This window comes from Pogoniulus pusillus, chromosome 28 (genome assembly GCF_015220805.1).
Source record: "Pogoniulus pusillus isolate bPogPus1 chromosome 28, bPogPus1.pri, whole genome shotgun sequence".
NCBI lineage: Eukaryota > Metazoa > Chordata > Aves > Piciformes > Lybiidae > Pogoniulus > Pogoniulus pusillus.
In genome coordinates, this window is record NC_087291.1 from 9,541,988 (window position 1) to 9,558,485 (window position 16,498).

At 42.5% G+C, this 16,498-nt stretch overlaps 1 protein-coding gene, 1 long non-coding RNA gene and 1 other non-coding gene across 3 annotated transcripts; 1 reads left to right on the top strand and 2 right to left on the bottom strand.

Annotated features, from left to right (window-relative positions):
* Positions 1–6,870: 6,870 nt before the first annotated feature.
* Positions 6,871–11,575, bottom strand: LOC135187916 (uncharacterized). The gene is made up of 3 exons (XR_010307491.1): positions 11,274–11,575; positions 9,563–9,598; positions 6,871–7,063 (listed from the first exon to the last, which is right to left on the bottom strand). It is a non-coding gene; the product is annotated as an uncharacterized LOC135187916 (long non-coding RNA).
* LOC135188079 (small nucleolar RNA SNORD93) lies at positions 9,225–9,312 on the bottom strand. The gene has a single exon (XR_010307558.1). It is a non-coding gene; the product is annotated as a small nucleolar RNA SNORD93 (small nucleolar RNA).
* A 35-nt stretch (positions 11,576–11,610) lies between the features above and the next one.
* On the top strand, positions 11,611–16,324 carry TOMM7 (translocase of outer mitochondrial membrane 7). Its single transcript, XM_064166983.1, has 3 exons — positions 11,611–11,802; positions 14,859–14,907; positions 16,107–16,324. The coding sequence occupies exons 1-3, from the start codon at positions 11,700–11,702 to the stop codon at positions 16,120–16,122; spliced, it is 168 nt and encodes a 55-aa protein (XP_064023053.1). The 5' UTR covers positions 11,611–11,699; the 3' UTR covers positions 16,123–16,324.
* The last annotated feature ends 174 nt before the right edge of the window (positions 16,325–16,498 follow it).

Consider the following 16,498-nt stretch of genomic DNA (forward strand, 5'->3'; position numbering starts at 1 on the left):
CTGGTCTGTGCAGGTGCAGATATGACAAAGGAGTGTGGGAATGAAGACAAGACCTTAAATCTGGGAGGCTGTTTGTTTGGTGCAATACAGCCTAGAGCTGCAGCCACTGGGAACTGGAGATCAGGCTGTAGTTACCACAACATTTAAGAACACTAAGGAACATACACTAGGAAATATTGCCAGGCATTCCTCTACCTTTCTCTTATGCAAGCACTTTCCATCTGTGAGGACCAACCAGAGTGTAACAGTATGTGTTTGGAGTGAAGGGCACTAATAAGGCTAGCTGGCTGACTGTGTGAAAGGGAGGAACTTTCCAACATAGATCAATTGTGTCTTCCTTTCTGCTCCAGACAGCTCAATATTGGCCATTATGTAAAAATCCAATATTCTGTGATGTCAGAAAAACAGGCTAACATTAATCCAGGTTATTAGACTCTGTGCTGTAGCCACTGTGCTTACTCATTTTTATTCCCTATTAGCTGGATAAAATCTGCTAAGTAACATGAAGTATTTTGTGGAAAGGAGAGCTGAGACTTTATGTTTGGTTCTTTGAAGGTGAGAAAGCATCCATCTACCTTCAACTAGAGGAGACAGCACACCACGAACATTTGTTTATTTACCTTTGGCTGCAAAATGGGGAGTTAGGTACCTGTCTAAATGATTGCACTAAGGATTCATAAGCACTGAGGACTCAAAAGCATGGGTGGCAAATTAAAGGATAATTAATGCTCGTCCCATTTGGACCAGAGCCCTTGATGCCACATTCTCCTCGTGATAGCTGCAGCCAGAAAGGTTTGCTCCAAAATGACAGCACAGCATTGATTTGATTGTAGCAGATGAGAATCTCACTGAAGACATTGCAGTATGGGGGTGTAAGGCAGGAAACCCACATAGCCACATCAGCATGTTCCAGACACTTTTTTTTCCTTCAGGCCAGCATTAAGATACCAAAGCACTCAACACACCAGCTCTGAGCTTCTGTAGTGACTTGCTCTGCCTGGTTATACACTTTCGGTGCTGTGGCTTTGGTTTTGGAAGATGATTTGAGCTCACCTTTCAGTCACGTGGTGGCTGCTCAAAAGATGTCAGTTATGTACAAACTCTGTGGCACAAGAGCCCTCTCTAATTTGGCTGCTGTTGGCCTTGGGCTGCTCTTCTTCATCTTGGACCTCACAGCAGAGGTCACAAGCAGAGAAGCAGAGGCCTGACATGTGTCATTCTGGGGCTCTCTGCTCCAGAGGCCAAGATGCATGTCATTTCTAGTGTCTACTCCAGCAGGAGACTGTTTGGGCCAGCATGCCTAGAAGCATTGGTATTTGAGCTGAAAATATAGATGTCCATACATCACACTCCCTGCATTTGTGTGGGTATGGTACAAATCTGCCTTGTCAGGGGGAAATAAAAATACCATCTCACCTTCTCCTTTTCATTCAGACAGCATTTGCAGTGTATGTGTCTTTCCAAGGCTGACACAGGCATAGGCTCCTAGTGACAGCTGTCCCTGTGGTAGTGAAGGCTGCTTCCACCTCTATCTTCTTGTCTGTAGATTTCCTTGAAAGCTGCAGTGAGCAAAGAAGTAAGAAGTCTTTCTGTGTTGGGTCTGTTTACAAAGTGCAGGTGGCCTTGACATAAGTGGAGCAATTTCTTATCCTTTCTGCTGGGAATGGTTTTGTGTGTTAACAAAGCAGCCTGGTTTTTATAGCTCTCTATTCTGCTGTTCCTGCTGGTGCTTGCAGGCATTTCCATTCATACTTCATTCACGCTTGCCTTCATTTTTCTGTTGTAAAGCTCTTCAGCTGATGTAGGTATTCCTGATCCCCTTTTATCAGGATTTATAGTCTCTCCATCGTTTAATGCCACACACAGTCTTTGACAGCACACAGATGAATGCTCTGTTGAAATACAAACAAAGCTTGTAAATGTTATGGTATCATAGTCAGTGAAAGAAAACGGACAATCAAGGGGTGGGAGGTGGGGGTCCATTCCCTGTGTCTGCTGAAGTACAGACTTATTAAAATGATGAAGTGCATATGAACTAAGGAAAACACTGTGGTGGCCAATACAAACAGCTTGAAAAACAATTAAATTGTACATGGAAGCCTGACAGTGTCTACCCACAGCGTGTGCTGGAGCATCTGAACACACTGCTCCCACCAGTGTCACAAAGTTAACTGTTCTACCTTTACTGTCAGTGGAAGATAAGTAAAGCATTAATGGTTTAACACTGTCCTGCTTGAGCCCAGTGATGGAGGTTACACCTTACTGCTGACAGAAAGTGAAATGTTGACCTTAAATCTTGAAGCTGAGGTTTGCTAGTCCTAATCAGTGCTGGAGCTAAGCACTAATTGGAGCCAAGAGGGCTGAGTGCACCTAGCAGCCAGTGATCCAGCACACAACTGCATGAGAGCATTAGACATGCTGAAATGTAAGATAGCACAGGAAAGTCACCAATTAAGTCTTTTGCACCCAGTCATTAAAAAGCAATGTTGCTCAACCTCAAGCTGACCAGTAGGAGCCTGTACACTCCTGACTTTTAGCTCTATTTTATCTACTCACTATTACTTGGAAGTTCAGTCTTAGTATCTGCTCTCCTAGTAACCCTGTCCTTCTGTCTGCAACTGCATTAGTTTGTGACACTGAGGCTAAGAGCTGCTTCATAAGTCAGTCACTTGTGACATAGATGCAGTTAAACAGAATAACCTGAAAACCTCCAGCTGCCTTCAGGAGAGGAACAAACATTGCAAATGCATGATGCAAGACTTTAAAGAGAACACAACATCACTGATCTAACACTTTATTCCACGAGTTCTCATGCAGAATAATGTGTTCCTGGGACTGGTATTTGTACACCCAAGAACTGGAAGCTGCAAGGCTGGGTTTACCCAAGTTAGAGTTAAATCAATTTTTGCACAAGGTAGAATTTGTGTTGGGGGCTTTGGTGTGGTTTGGGGGTTTTAAAATTTTTTTCTAGTGTTGATATCTCATTTAAAATGGAAGTTAAATGCAGTTAAGATCCCACAGATGAATGTAGTAAGAGATGCCACACACTGTCCTATGTACGATCTTACTGTAGCATCCTTGCGCTTGACCCAGCATGCAGGTTGTCTCTGTAATGATAGTCCTTGATTGTTTGTGTCATCATACACTTTCTGGCTTTTTCACAGTCTGCTCTGGACTCTGGCACAGCATTCACCACAAGTGTTTAGTGTGTGGACAATTATTATTTTTTTTAATTGCTGGAAACTAGAATCAGAAAAATTCAGGAGGTGTGTCTATCTCTGCCTTTACTACAGAACTCCTACTGATCAACCTAATCACTTCAGTGAAAATATTCCTAATTTTCTAATGTCAAAGATTTGCATATGTGGTCCTAGGGAGCTGAAATACTGAGTACTTAGCTGCAGCTGAGGTCTTCTGTATGTGTATATGCATAGCTACACATGTATGTATAAACACACATACACACTCTGTGATGGTGCTGCTGTTGGTATCCAGACTCATTCTAAACTAATTCTGATAGACCTGCAGTTCTGTACTGTAGATGTACATTTAGGGTGGATTTAGACTGGATATTAGGAAGAAATTCTTTGCAGTGAGAGTGGTGAGACACTGGAACAAGTTGCCCTGGGCAGCTGTGGATGGCTCCTCCCTGAAAGTGTTCAAAGGCAGGTTGAGTGGAGCTTTGAGCAACTTGGGCTAGAGGGAAGTGTCTCTGCCCATGGCAGGGTGGCTGGAACTAGATGGTCTTTAAAGTCCCTTCCAACCCAAACTATTCCATGATTTATGCACACCTAACACATGCCTAAGTGTCTATATAGATATATGTGTGTGAGCTGCAGGCTTTCAACAATTACCTTAAGACATGCTAGTTTAGACACCAGTATTGTTCCTGTGGAAAGCGCAACCTTTCCTGCAAGTTACAAACTAGTTTTTTGATTTCAGGGACACTGCAACTTGCCAGCCAGCTGGTGAAAAATGTTTGTGCCTTAATATTTTTTCAGCTTCTAAAGTGCTGGTTACTCTGTAAATGCTGACATAGCCCTCTATGAACTGGGCCTTATGCCCTACTGAGCAGGAAGAATACAACTTTACCAGAAAGCTGATTGATGTGCTAATGCTTAGGGCTCCTATGTTACAGTAAGATCCTCTTAATATGACCATGAAGAAATATGTGTATTCAGTCACTTCAAGTGAAACAAACAGGAGATTAGAACATTAATGGTAACTACTGGTTTGTTGTACAGAAAATTTCACAAGGAATTACAAGTGGACTCTTGTAATTTATTCTTACAAACCTTTACATGGTACTTGAAAAATGTTGAATATAGAGTTGGCAAGTCAGTAACAAGGTTGCCTGAAAGCCCTCCCTGCACATCTCTGTCTCTGGACTTAATTCTTTTGAAGATTAAGCTGAAACTGATTGCTTGAGTTTACAGTAAGACGTATTGGAATAATTCCCACGTTGTTTTAATTTACTTTAAATCACTCCCAGATATTTCTGACTCCTATTTTAACATGATTTGTCTGCAAATAGATCAAAACTGAGTAACACAGAAATAGGTCATACAGTACTTGACTCCAAACTGTAAGTGCCCACTCATTCACATTCTAGTTTATAATTTCCAATGCAGTAATCTTCCTTGGAATCATAAAACCCAGTGACTAATTGCCAACATCAACAAATGTCCACTGCAAGTCATCAGTAATAAAAAAAGGGAAAGCTGTGGCTAGTAGGTCGAGAGAGGTTCTCCTGCCCCTCTACTCTGCCCTGGTGAGGCTGCATCTGGAGTACCGTGTTCAATTCTGGGCCCCCCAGTTCAAGAGGGAGGCAGAACTGCTTGAGAGAGTCCAGCCCAAGCTACAAAGATGATTAAGGGAATGGAACATCTCTCTTATGAGGAGAGACTGAGGGACCTAGGGCTGGTGCTGTTTGGAGGAGACTGAGAGGTGACTTCATTCGTGTTTATAAATATGTAAAAGGTGAGTGCCAGGAGGATGGAGCCAGGCTCTTCTTGGTGATGCCCAGTGACTGGACAAGGGGCAATGGGCAGAAGCTGAAGCATAGGAAGTTTCATGAGGAGGAATTTTTCCAGTGTGAGGGTGACAGAACACTGGAACAGCCTGTCCACAGGTGTTGTGGAGTCTCCCTCTCTGGAGATATTCAAAACCTGCCTGGACGCGTTCCTGTGTGATCTGGTATAGGTGATCCTGCTCTGGCAGGGGGGTTGGACTGGATGATCTTTTGAGGTCCCTTCCAGCCCCTGACATTCTGTGATTCAGGAAAGTTGGTGAGGCACTTGTTAGGATGTTGGGTAGTGACAGGACTAGGGGGAATGGAGCAAAATTAGAAGTGAGTAGATTCAGATTGGATGTTAGGAAGAAGTTCTTCACCATGAGGCTGTTGAGACACTGGAACAGGTTGCCCAGGGAGGTGGTAGAAGCCCCATCCTTGGAAGTTCTTAAGGCAGGCTGGATGTGGCTCTGAGCAACGTGATGCAGTGTGAGGTGTCCCTGCCCATGGCAGGGGGGTTGGAGCTAGATGATCCTTGAGGTCCCCTCCAGTCCTGACAATTTTATGATTCTATGATTAAAAAACCTGATACAAGGGGCAAGGACCTCCTCAGCACATAAAGAAGATGGAATATGTTTAGTTAATCAAATAAAAAGTGATTATGTTTAGGTATTTAATTTAGTGTCAACGATGAAGGTCTTTTAATGATAAACCCCACTGAATCAACAAACACTAATGAACCCAGGTATGATATACAGAGTGGGCTGGGTGCCTGCTGTATCTCTTGTAACTTGCATTTTCAGGGAAGAACAGTCTATTAGCAGACTGACTTTTAAACCATGCATTTTCTACTACTGAGATTGGAATGGCTTTAAAGGTCTAAATGGAAAGGTGTTTAATTCCTTGGAAAGAATACAACCTTATTTTAACAACTAAATACTATTTCAAACATGGATCTTTAGCGGACTGCCACTCATCTTGAGAAGAATATTCTTCTCAAGAGCTGCAATTTGTCTATCAGATTGCCTGCCTATGCCATTAGTGTAGGCTCCTCAGCTTCAGAAATTTGGGTGCTAGCAACCATTTCCATAATGTCTGCAAAGGCAGACATGTCATAGTTCAGCTGTGCAAAAGATATGCTTAAGCCCTGGACTAGATCTCAGAAACCTGGTTTGCTAGGAGACTTGCAAGGCTACCACTTTACTGCTCACTTTCTTCATTTGTAAAATGGAGATAATGCTATTCACTAGCTTCTGAAAATCATTTTAAGATCTACACGGTTAATTATTAAGCATTGTGGATTCTCCCCTGTGAATCACACACAGCTGCTAATATACTGACTTATCACTCTCACATTAGCATCTTTATTTAAACATTCGCTATTCCTACTGTGACATAGCAAAACACTCATTTTCTCCAACAGCAATTATAAAGAAGCTTTTACCCAGCACAAGTGTAATTAGAATAGTAGAGAAGTGATGAGGTTGTCACCTGCTTTGAGCTCAAGGGACTATGTGGCACTTTAAATTCAAGTAACTGAAGTAACAACAACGGTTTCCAATTCAAGTCTGCCCTCCACTGGCTCTAATGAAATGGTGCCAATAAATTCTGGATCAATAGTATCTTTTTGTAATGAAGTGGACGAAGTAAATTAATAGAAGCTAATACAATTTATTAATAGAGGCCCTTAGCCAACGTTTCTTTTAAAGTTTTCTAATAGCAGTTAATTAATCTGTCAATTTCTTTTTAAAGTCCTGTTTAGGCTGCCTGGCAGATTCTTGTTTTTCAGGTTTCAAAAGCCCAACTCACATTCAGCTTCCTGGAACCAATACACAACATGGGAAGTGACATTCTGCACATGGTTTTAAAGGCATTTAATAGAAAAAGTAGATAAAAATATTTTGCTGTGATACAATGAATGATTCCAATAGATGCTATACACACTGTTCATACAGTGTTTTACGTACTAGCCAAGAACTAATGCCTTAAAAGAGACCAGCGTTAGTCTAATCAAGTCCTCTTGTCACTAGAAGTAGTCTTTCCTTCTAACACCTGAAAGGAAAGAAGAACAACTTTTATTACTGTGTTTATTTTAGAGTAAACTTTCCATCCCAAATCCCACATGCAATTAACTCATCTCTTAACTCAGGAGGACTCATTTTCCTTTCTATATTTAAAGCAGTAACCTAATCAGTGGAAAACCCCACAAAGCTATCTTAGTTATACTTACTCATATAGATTTTAACTGCAAGATGATGTTTATGTCTGGAATACAAAATCTGTGCTATTATGCACTGGAAGATGTGATCAAGCTGAAAAGCCTCCAGTTCACTTCATTTGGTATCTTCATAGCTCATTATGTTTAACAGCACCTACTCTCCTGTGACTGCTACCTAAATCTAAAATAAAGAAGCAAAATGTGGCTTCTTCAGAGATGTACCAAATATACACTTGGAAAATAAGAAATAAAAAGTATAACAGAAATATAACTTTAATTGGGCCTTTCAAATGCTTGAAGATCAGGGTCAGATTGATAGCTTATGCCAAGCATGCCTGAAAGACTCCATGAAGTAGAGCATAAGGACCTTTTAGAAGTTTCTTACATGTCCTCTGCAACTGCTACAATTCTCATTGAAATGGCCATCATTCGAAATAAAAACTTGTGAGTCCATGTAACACTGAAAGACACACAACTAATCTGTCTTTACTGCTGTTGTTGGTTGGTTTTACCATGCAAAAAGCTACTGAAATTTCAGTAATCACTCCAGCAAGTACTGTTAGAACTCATCCTCTTGAACTGAAGTCCAAGAAAACGGTATCTGAAGTGACTGGCATTCTGCAGTTGGACATTTTAACTGGAAAGCAGCAGCACTGCCACACTGAAACATTATATAGAGAGAAGGTAAGCTTGTGTGTCTACTTGGTAATATTTTTTAATTAATGAAGTCTAGAAGTATTTGTCTGGGCTAAATGCAGAATATGATAATGCTAACATAGATGAAGTCTGGACAGAACTTACCTATGAAAAGCAAAAGTGAGCATTTTGAGAGATTAAATGTTAGTAGAGTAGTAAAAATTTCCTTAGCCAGGAGCTGCACTTCATTTAATCCAGATAGCACTACACAAGACTTGAAATGAAAGAACTTCCCTTGATCACCTTCTGGTATCTGTGAAAGGCCTTAATTATTCCTCATTATAATACTAAATTACTGATTCTAATCTTCCATGAGCTGAATATCTCAAAGAATTTCAGTGGAATCTGAACCTCTGAAATGTGAAAAACAGACAGACATAAATGCTGATGCTTTTGTCAATATTGGTTTAAGTTCTGCAAGGTAGCTCTTCCTGAAGTGTCACTTTAGCAGGTGTTCATGCACCAGGTTCTGATGGAGCTTTTTAGTCATGGTTAGGCCATGCTGAATTAGGGTTATGACAAAAGGTTTACTCTTAAATTTCTGAAAATAATTCACCCAAAGTGAACAATCAAGATAAATTAATTATCTGTGTGCAGTTCATTTAATTCATTCTACATCTACGTTTCAGTTTATACAGACACATTCATTTGTTGCCTAGGTAATCAAATGCAAGCTCTGAAAATATACATATTTTAACCTTTGCTGTTATGCTCTGAACACTGTCATCTGCATTACAAATGGTTACAAACTCTTACTGTGACAATCTTTGAATAAAGAATTGCATTAAAGCTATGCTAAATTAAAAGATAGTTTATACCTAAAAATATTGTAATTCTCGATTTTAACAAACACCCTTCCTGTTCTAGAGGCACCAAAGGAAGAATACTACTTTGGGCTATACACAGTGTTGTTTTTCACAGTGACTTAAGACAAGAACTAGGACAAACTCATATTCTAGTAGAAAACTCACACAGATCTATCCACCATCCACATGGAATATTTCAGTTCAGATGTCCCTCTTTTTGCTTTACTACCTATTTTCTCTTGTAAGCAGCAGCTTGTTGTCATTGTCTACCTTTATTCTGTAAACTCTGCAAGAATCCATCCAAAAGCACTGTTGTAAATCAGCAAGGCAAATGCTGTGCATCAACCAGCTGTGATTTTCAAACACCTCATTATCAGAAATAGCTGTTTCAGCAGCATGTTTATTTTCTGTAGGTGGATGCTAAGAATGGCTATTACAACAAATATTCACTAAAGAGAGGAAGTAAAGAATGAGTAAATACGGATATTAATTTTGGCCTCAGAAAATCCTTTAATCCATCAGGTTTTTGCGTATCACTGAAAGTATGCAAGGAATCAGATGACTGTTCTCATCCTCGGCCAAGCACTGTGATCACAAACCCACACATTTAAGAACTGCTGTGTTTTAGGGGAACCACTCATGGTAAAACGTGCAGTATCCTGAAGTGTTAGCACTTCACTTTCATTATTAAGTGAAGATGGGGAGAATGGGAAAGGAAGTTTCAAACCACAGCAAAGTTCTGCAACAGGTAAGATTAAAATTTCAAGCACAACAGCAGTTCTCAGAGGTCTCTAAAAGCATTTCATGATGCACCCTTGAACGCTGTCTCACCTCAGACCGCTGTTTCTCCTCTGCTGGCCTCAGGAGCTGTAATGAAAAATAATGAAATCATAGCTGTGTTTGCAGTCAGCTCAGTACTATCACTTAGGTTTGCTGTCTTTTTTAAATAATCAAATGGTAGACTTACTGTACTGAATAGACAAAACTTGCTTTCTCTTCCTACCACTGATAATTTTACTGATTTTCTAGGTAGGCAACTGACAATAGCCCTTTTATTGGATATATCCCATATCAGACAGCGATCAGTGCAGAGCCCACAAGTATCACACAGAAATCCATATGAAGGAGAGTCTAATCTGGACAGAAGTGCTTTATATGCATTACTGCTCTGCATTCCAAGTGTGTTTTGAAAATATGCTAAGTGCAAAACCTCCAACATACTCCCAAGTACTCTAGGTCTTAATAACATGCAGAAAAGAGACATTTTAGAAGCACACCATTTCCTATGTGATATAATGGGACAGCCTTAGTGTTTTTTTTCAGTTTGACTGCAGTGCTTTCCATTTCTATTCCTCTCTCTGTGAAGTGACAAGGAATTTATTAGATTCAGTGAATGGGAACACTAAAATGGAATGGAAGAAAAGCACTATCATTACTAGGGCACAATAAAAATATAAATTTCAATCATAATAAAGCAAGACAGACTTTCTAGTCACAATATACTGCTTTTACCGGTATCATAAAGATTCATCCCGTAACGGAAATGTTAACTACTTCTTATGTCCTTGTATTATTTATATTGATTTACAGGGCGATGCTCAAATATGAAGTATCCACTGTAGTATCTGAAATGTAAGTTCCTCCTAAACAATTTGTGCCTCCTGGCACAACTTGAGACTGTGTCCCCTTGTTCTCTTGTTGGTTGCCTGGGAGAAGAGACCATCCCCACCTGTCTACAGCCTCCCTTCAGGTAGTTGTGGACAGCAATGAGGTCACCCCTGAGCCTCCTCTTCTCCAGGCTAAATACTCCCAGATCCCTCAGCCTCTCCTCACAGGGCTGTGCTCCAGTTCCCTCAGCAGCTTTGTCACCCTTCTCTGGACACGTTCCAGTGTCTCTCTTGAACTGAGGACCCAAGAACTGCACACAGTACTTAAGGTGTGGCCTGACCAGTGCTGAGCACAGGGGAAATATAACCTTCCTTGTCCTACTGATAGTTAGCCAACTGGCTAGTCTGTTGTGGACTCCCACTGTTAAATACTAGACCCACACTAGCAATATTAGGAACCTGAAGACTTGGCTCTGGCATTACTGCAAAAGGCAGCAGACTGCATGAGAACAAATGAAAACATAGCAGAGATGGCATAACTGCCTGCATCAGTGGCACTGGTATCACGCAGCAGGGCGGCGTGTAAGTAGTGGCGTCAGACAGTAGCTTAGTGGTTGGCACAGCAAGAGCTTCTCGCAGAGACTGTCATTTATTAGTTAGAAGAGTTTGCTGCAGTACTTACCCAGACTCTGAGTTCCTAAGGACAAGTCCTAAGCACTGTATTGGCTTCTTTTTCCCCCCCCCCCCCCCCCCCCCCCCAAAATGTTAGGTTAAAAACCAGAACAGCTCTCCCAGTATTTCTAGTCAAGCTCACACCTGCAGAGCTCTGCATTTCCAGGGACAGAACACCTTGCACAGTGTGGGATCCCAGACGGAGAGGCATTTCCACTGCCACCCATTTTTTTTCTTATCGCTCCATGTCTACTTTCACTTACCAAAAGGCACTTCCTCGCCTCCAGAGGCGGTGCGCAAAGACTGCGCCTACCCGGAGAGCTCCGGCAAAACCACAAATACCTAAGCGCAGGACCTACCGGCCCGGGCAGAAGCCCATGACTTTTGCAGCCCCCTCGCCCTTGAACTAACGCCCCGGCTCTCGCAGACTGCCCTTGCTCCGTCAGCCTTGGCTCACGGGGCTGACAGGACACAGCGGAACAACCTCTGCAGGCCCCAGACAACCGCCGAGCTGCTCACGGCCGGCGGGAAACGGCGGCTGCAGCCGGTATTTCCTCGTCCTTCCCAGAGCAGGGCCGGCTCCGCCGGCGGCTGTCTCCTCCCCGCGGCTCGGCGAGGCTCCGCCCGGCGCCGCTAGGGCAGCGTTAGGACGTGCACCGCCTCCCTTCCTTCTCGCCCCTGCCGCCGGGATGCCGAAGCTTAGCAAGGAGGCCAAGCAGCGGCTACAGCAGCTCTTTAAGGGTGGCCAGTTCGCCATCCGCTGGGGTTTCATCCCAGTCGTGCTCTACCTAGGTCAGTGGCGGGGCGGGGGCCGGCCTGGGAGAGCGGGTGGCGTTGGGTGGCGGCTGCGGAGGCTGAGGCGGCTGGGGCCGGGGGACCCGAGGCTCGTAGCGCGGCCTGCAGCGCGCTCCGCCGCCAGCCGAGCCCCGCAGCCCTCACTGCGCCTGCGCTGAGCGCCTGGCGGCGGCCTGGAGCCCGCTGCGCCCGGGCGGAGGCCTGCAGGCCCGCGGTGTAGCGGTCAGGGGCTGTTACTGACAGGACCACAAGCTACGCTTTTAAAAAGTGGCGCTTTTTTTATTGGGTTTGTTTTCCTGCCGCTTGCCTGTCCTGGAGGCCGTTCCCGCGCTGGGAGCGAGGGTTTGAGCCTGTGTGCCCAGCGAGTGGGCGCCAGGGGGTTGGGTCGCTGTGGGGAGCAGGCTGAGAGTGCACTGGAGCATTTTAACAGCAGGCGAAGCTGGAATTCTGCATCACTTACCGACTGGTAGGCTAGGATTTGTGCTTATCCCAGCAAGGAGTTAGCGTGTGAGGTGAAAACTGCGGCCAGCAGCTCAGCTTCCTGGCACTGAGGGGGTTGCCGGCCTCTGAGGCCGAGTTTGACTCTAGGTAGAGGTTACAATCCCTCACTAAATGGTGTGGTTACAGTTTCAGAACGGCTGTGGAGCATTCAAGGCGTGCCTTGATGTCACGCCCCGTGGCCAGGATGCATTTTGCTTCCTTCTGCTTCAGAGTTGCCTGGGCATCGCTACCACATGGTAGTTCTCCCGCTGAGTTTGGGCTGTATGCTGTCAGCTGTCCTTGTTCAAGAGCCTGACCTACTTAAGATACGCACGTCTGCAGCAGGCCTGACGCTTTCGCTCTTTTATGACAAGAGGTCCCAAGAGGGCTGATCTCTGTGGTTCGTGTGGTTTGCTTTCTGCCCCGACGCTGTTGGCCCTTTAAGGAAGAACTTGTAAAACTGACAGACATCTCTGCCTTGAATGAAGGAAGGCTGGGAGCTCGATATACTTACAGTCTAAGCTGTTGGGTTGTTTTAATTAACCGAGGGGAACGTAGTGCCCGGTTTGAAGGGCTGTGGCTGTTCACATAATACATAACAATCAGGAAAAAGTTAGTGTCAATTGCAGCAGTGTTTTGTCACCTAAGTTTGCATTTCCTGAAGCTTCGATTTTACTTTCGTGGCAGTATCCGTGAAGATGAGAAGGGTGCTCTTTGTTCTGGGGGACCTCAGAGGGAATTAAACAAGTTACTTCATATAAATCCATCTTACTGCGTTTACAGTTGAACTAATACCAGGGTTCCTAGTGTATTTCTGTCATGTAGTGGTGTGAAACTCAATTGCAGTAGATTAATATCTCCAGAAGAAGTGTGCTGTTCCACATATACCTTGCTTTCTTATGAATTTGTCTGCCCTAAAGAAAGGACATTAAGTGTGAGCAGATGGTGGGGGGACATGCAGGTTACCTTTGCTTGCTGTAGACATTTGAAGATGGCATGCACGCAAGGTCAGTAGAGGTGGAAGAGCCTCTCTGGTACTGGGATTACATTTGAATCTGGGATGGAAGGTGTGATGCACCAGAAGGGCAAGAGGCTGCATAGTTACTGATGTCAAGGTAAAGTTTTGTTGACTCGTGTATATGATATACACACTAAACTAAGGCAAGGAAACTCAGAAGTTTTGAGCTTTTAACTTTCTTTGAAAGACTTTCTACCTCAGGGTGAGTTGCTCAGGGGATTTAGAGGGGAGCTTGGTACGTGGATGTGCAATTATAGGTCACAGGTTAGAGAGTTTGGGAGTTTTTTGTTGTTTTAAACTTGCTTTGAGGTGGCTGCCCCCAGTTCAAGTAGGTAAATTAGACCAGCGTGGGTTTGTTAAACCCGGCTTGCTTATTTAGAAGCATTGAGAGCAGAGGGAAAGCTGGGAACAGTCATGCGCACAGAGCATGACTCCTAATACAACTTAATGAGATTTAAGTCTACTTTGCTGGACATTATGGCAACCACAGCAAGTGGATAAGGGTGTTGAACAGTCTCACATTACATGAGGTTATCTTCAAAGAGTCAACCCAGTGCACATGAAGTTAGTGGAAGTTTTTCCATTCACCTTCACAACTCATGTTAGAGGCAAGCTGACATGAATTATTTGATTTCTGTAAACAAGGGACATGATATGTTTTTCATATATCCTTTTCTAAGTAGCAAGTGTAGGAAAGAGAGCATGTTGAACAGTGTGTGAACTGTATTATTCTTCAAGACTTAATTTACAATCCAGTGGGCAAATATTTCATATATTGAACCTTTGATTGCTTCTCTAGCATACATTTGCCTTAACAGATAGGTATTTGAATTATAAACTGGGCATAAAGTCCTTGTAATTAACTTTCTTTTCTCTTTCTTGGTTGTTAGTAGGTTGACAAAGATCTCGTTTCTTTGTAAGCTTTAGTACAAGGTGACTTTTCAAAATGTAGGTAGAAGAAATTGGTTTTAATTGATTTGACATTTAGAATTCTGTCCGCCTAAAATGTGGAGTGTTACTGAAAAATTACTTCTAAGTTGTGCATTAGATGTCAGTGCAGAATGCTGCCTGCTAGGGCTCAAGGTGCTCACCTATACCAATTATACGTGTCATCACCTCACTAAGTTTCATTCTGATCGACATTTCAAACCTCTATGTTTGTGTGTGCATAGCTGTCTGTGTCTTGATCTTCAGGGTAGATAACTCCCTCCATCTCACGTGGGTAGTTGTCCCTGGCTTTTAACTCAGGTAAAGGTGCAAGTAAGAAACTACAAAAAAGACCCCAAAAATCCCCAACAAAACCAACAATAAAATCCCTCAAACAAACAAAACCAACCCAAACCCACCTAAACCAAACTATAGACATTTATTAGTTTTATCTGCACCCTCATCAGAATGTGCCATTTTTGTTCAGATCAGTGAAAAACTTCAGAGATCACAGTTCTCTCCTCGGTAGGTTTTCTTTTTTATTACTATTTAATGGGGTGGAATAATTTAATAATGATTTAACTATGTAGGAGTCCACATAGACATTTTTATGTATGTTTCACTTCAGGTTTTAAGAGAGGTGCAGATCCTGGAATGCCTGAGCCAACTATCTGGAGGTATGTATCGCTTCCAAACGTACATGCAAACCCAGTGCAGACAAGTACCCTTTTGGATGTTATCTCTGGAGAGCAATAGCTGTGAAGGATGCTTTCATCTATTGTTCTAAACTGTTTCGAGTTGAAGGCATAACTAGTTGTGGTTCTTTAGAAATCTAAATGAGAATGCAACAGAAACACAAGTTAATGGGAAGGCCTTTCTGTTAATCTTTCATGGCTTTTAATATATGGCAGTTTCTGTACCTTTTGCATGGAAGCTGCACACCTAATCTGGTAGAGCTAGAGCTAGTTTCTGAAAGTTGTGCACTGAGGAATAACTTCTCAGCTTTGTAGCATGAATTTAAACAAACCCAGACTCCTCCTGCCTTTGCAGTTATGACAGTAACACCATGTAGAAGCTGTGTGAAAGAAAAGGGCTATGTCCTTTAGAATTAGTCATTTGTCATGAGACAAAGTGCATTTGCTTATGTTGCCTCTTCTTGTGGGAATATTTGTTAGTCATGGCATTAGTAACACTTGCATTCTCGTGTTACTTGAATTTTATCGGAGAGCTTTCATGGGTCAAACTAAATCAACGTTTTGCAGAAAATGGAGTCTTTTTTTCCCTTGAAATATAATTTTGTGCAGAACCAGGTATTCCTAAGGTATGTTGCTGATGGACTGTATTGTTTGCAAAATCATATATTAACTCTTCTAGCTTTGCATAGAAATCCCTTTATTTTAGGATTCAACAATTCAAGGGAGCTACTTTAACAATAGAAAACAGGAAAACTCCAAACTTCAAGGTCTCAACATAGTGTTACAATTTCAGTAACATCTACTGTTTTCTCATGACCTACCTTGCTGGAATTGTTTGTTGCTGACAATGTTTCTATGTTCAACCTCACTAGCAGTTTGAGACTTCTTCTCTTGGCCCATTGAGTATCTCTGCACAGCGTGACATGTGTGTTTTGTACCAGAACATATGTACAGAGATACTAGCAGCATGTGCTTGGTCTAATCTGGAGCTTACAGACATTTGTTATTCTGAGCACATGCTCATTTCATCTTAGAGGTGGCATTATTTCAGTGTTTTAGAGGCTGGCATTTATTCTGCATGTTTTTTAAATGCTGTTCCTCCAGACAATGTTCTATATCCATTTAAAAAACATCTATATATTGTAAATCTGACTTTTGTTTCCTCCCTCCTCCCCTTTCAGTCTACTTTGGGGATGAAGGATATGGTGATCCTGTTCTAGAACCAGCCAAGGGACAGAGAAGTGTCTGAAGAAACATTCCAGAGGATGAGGTGGACACTTAACACCAGCTGGCTCAATCAGCTTGCTAATGATATAGGTTGTACATACAACAAAATGGAGTTTCTATGGACCTAACTTATTTGCATTAGGGTGTAATTAAATAAATACAATTTGAATGGCTATGCGTCGTTTTGAAGTCTTTGCATAAGTAGGATGTGGTAATTTCTTTATTGTGGAAAAGATAACTCTCTGTATGAGCTATTTGTTTGGTTTTTTTTACAAAAGGCACTGTCATTCAGCTCCTATATGTATCATTTGTTATGATGGTCTTTAGAGGGAAGCTTCTTCTCTAC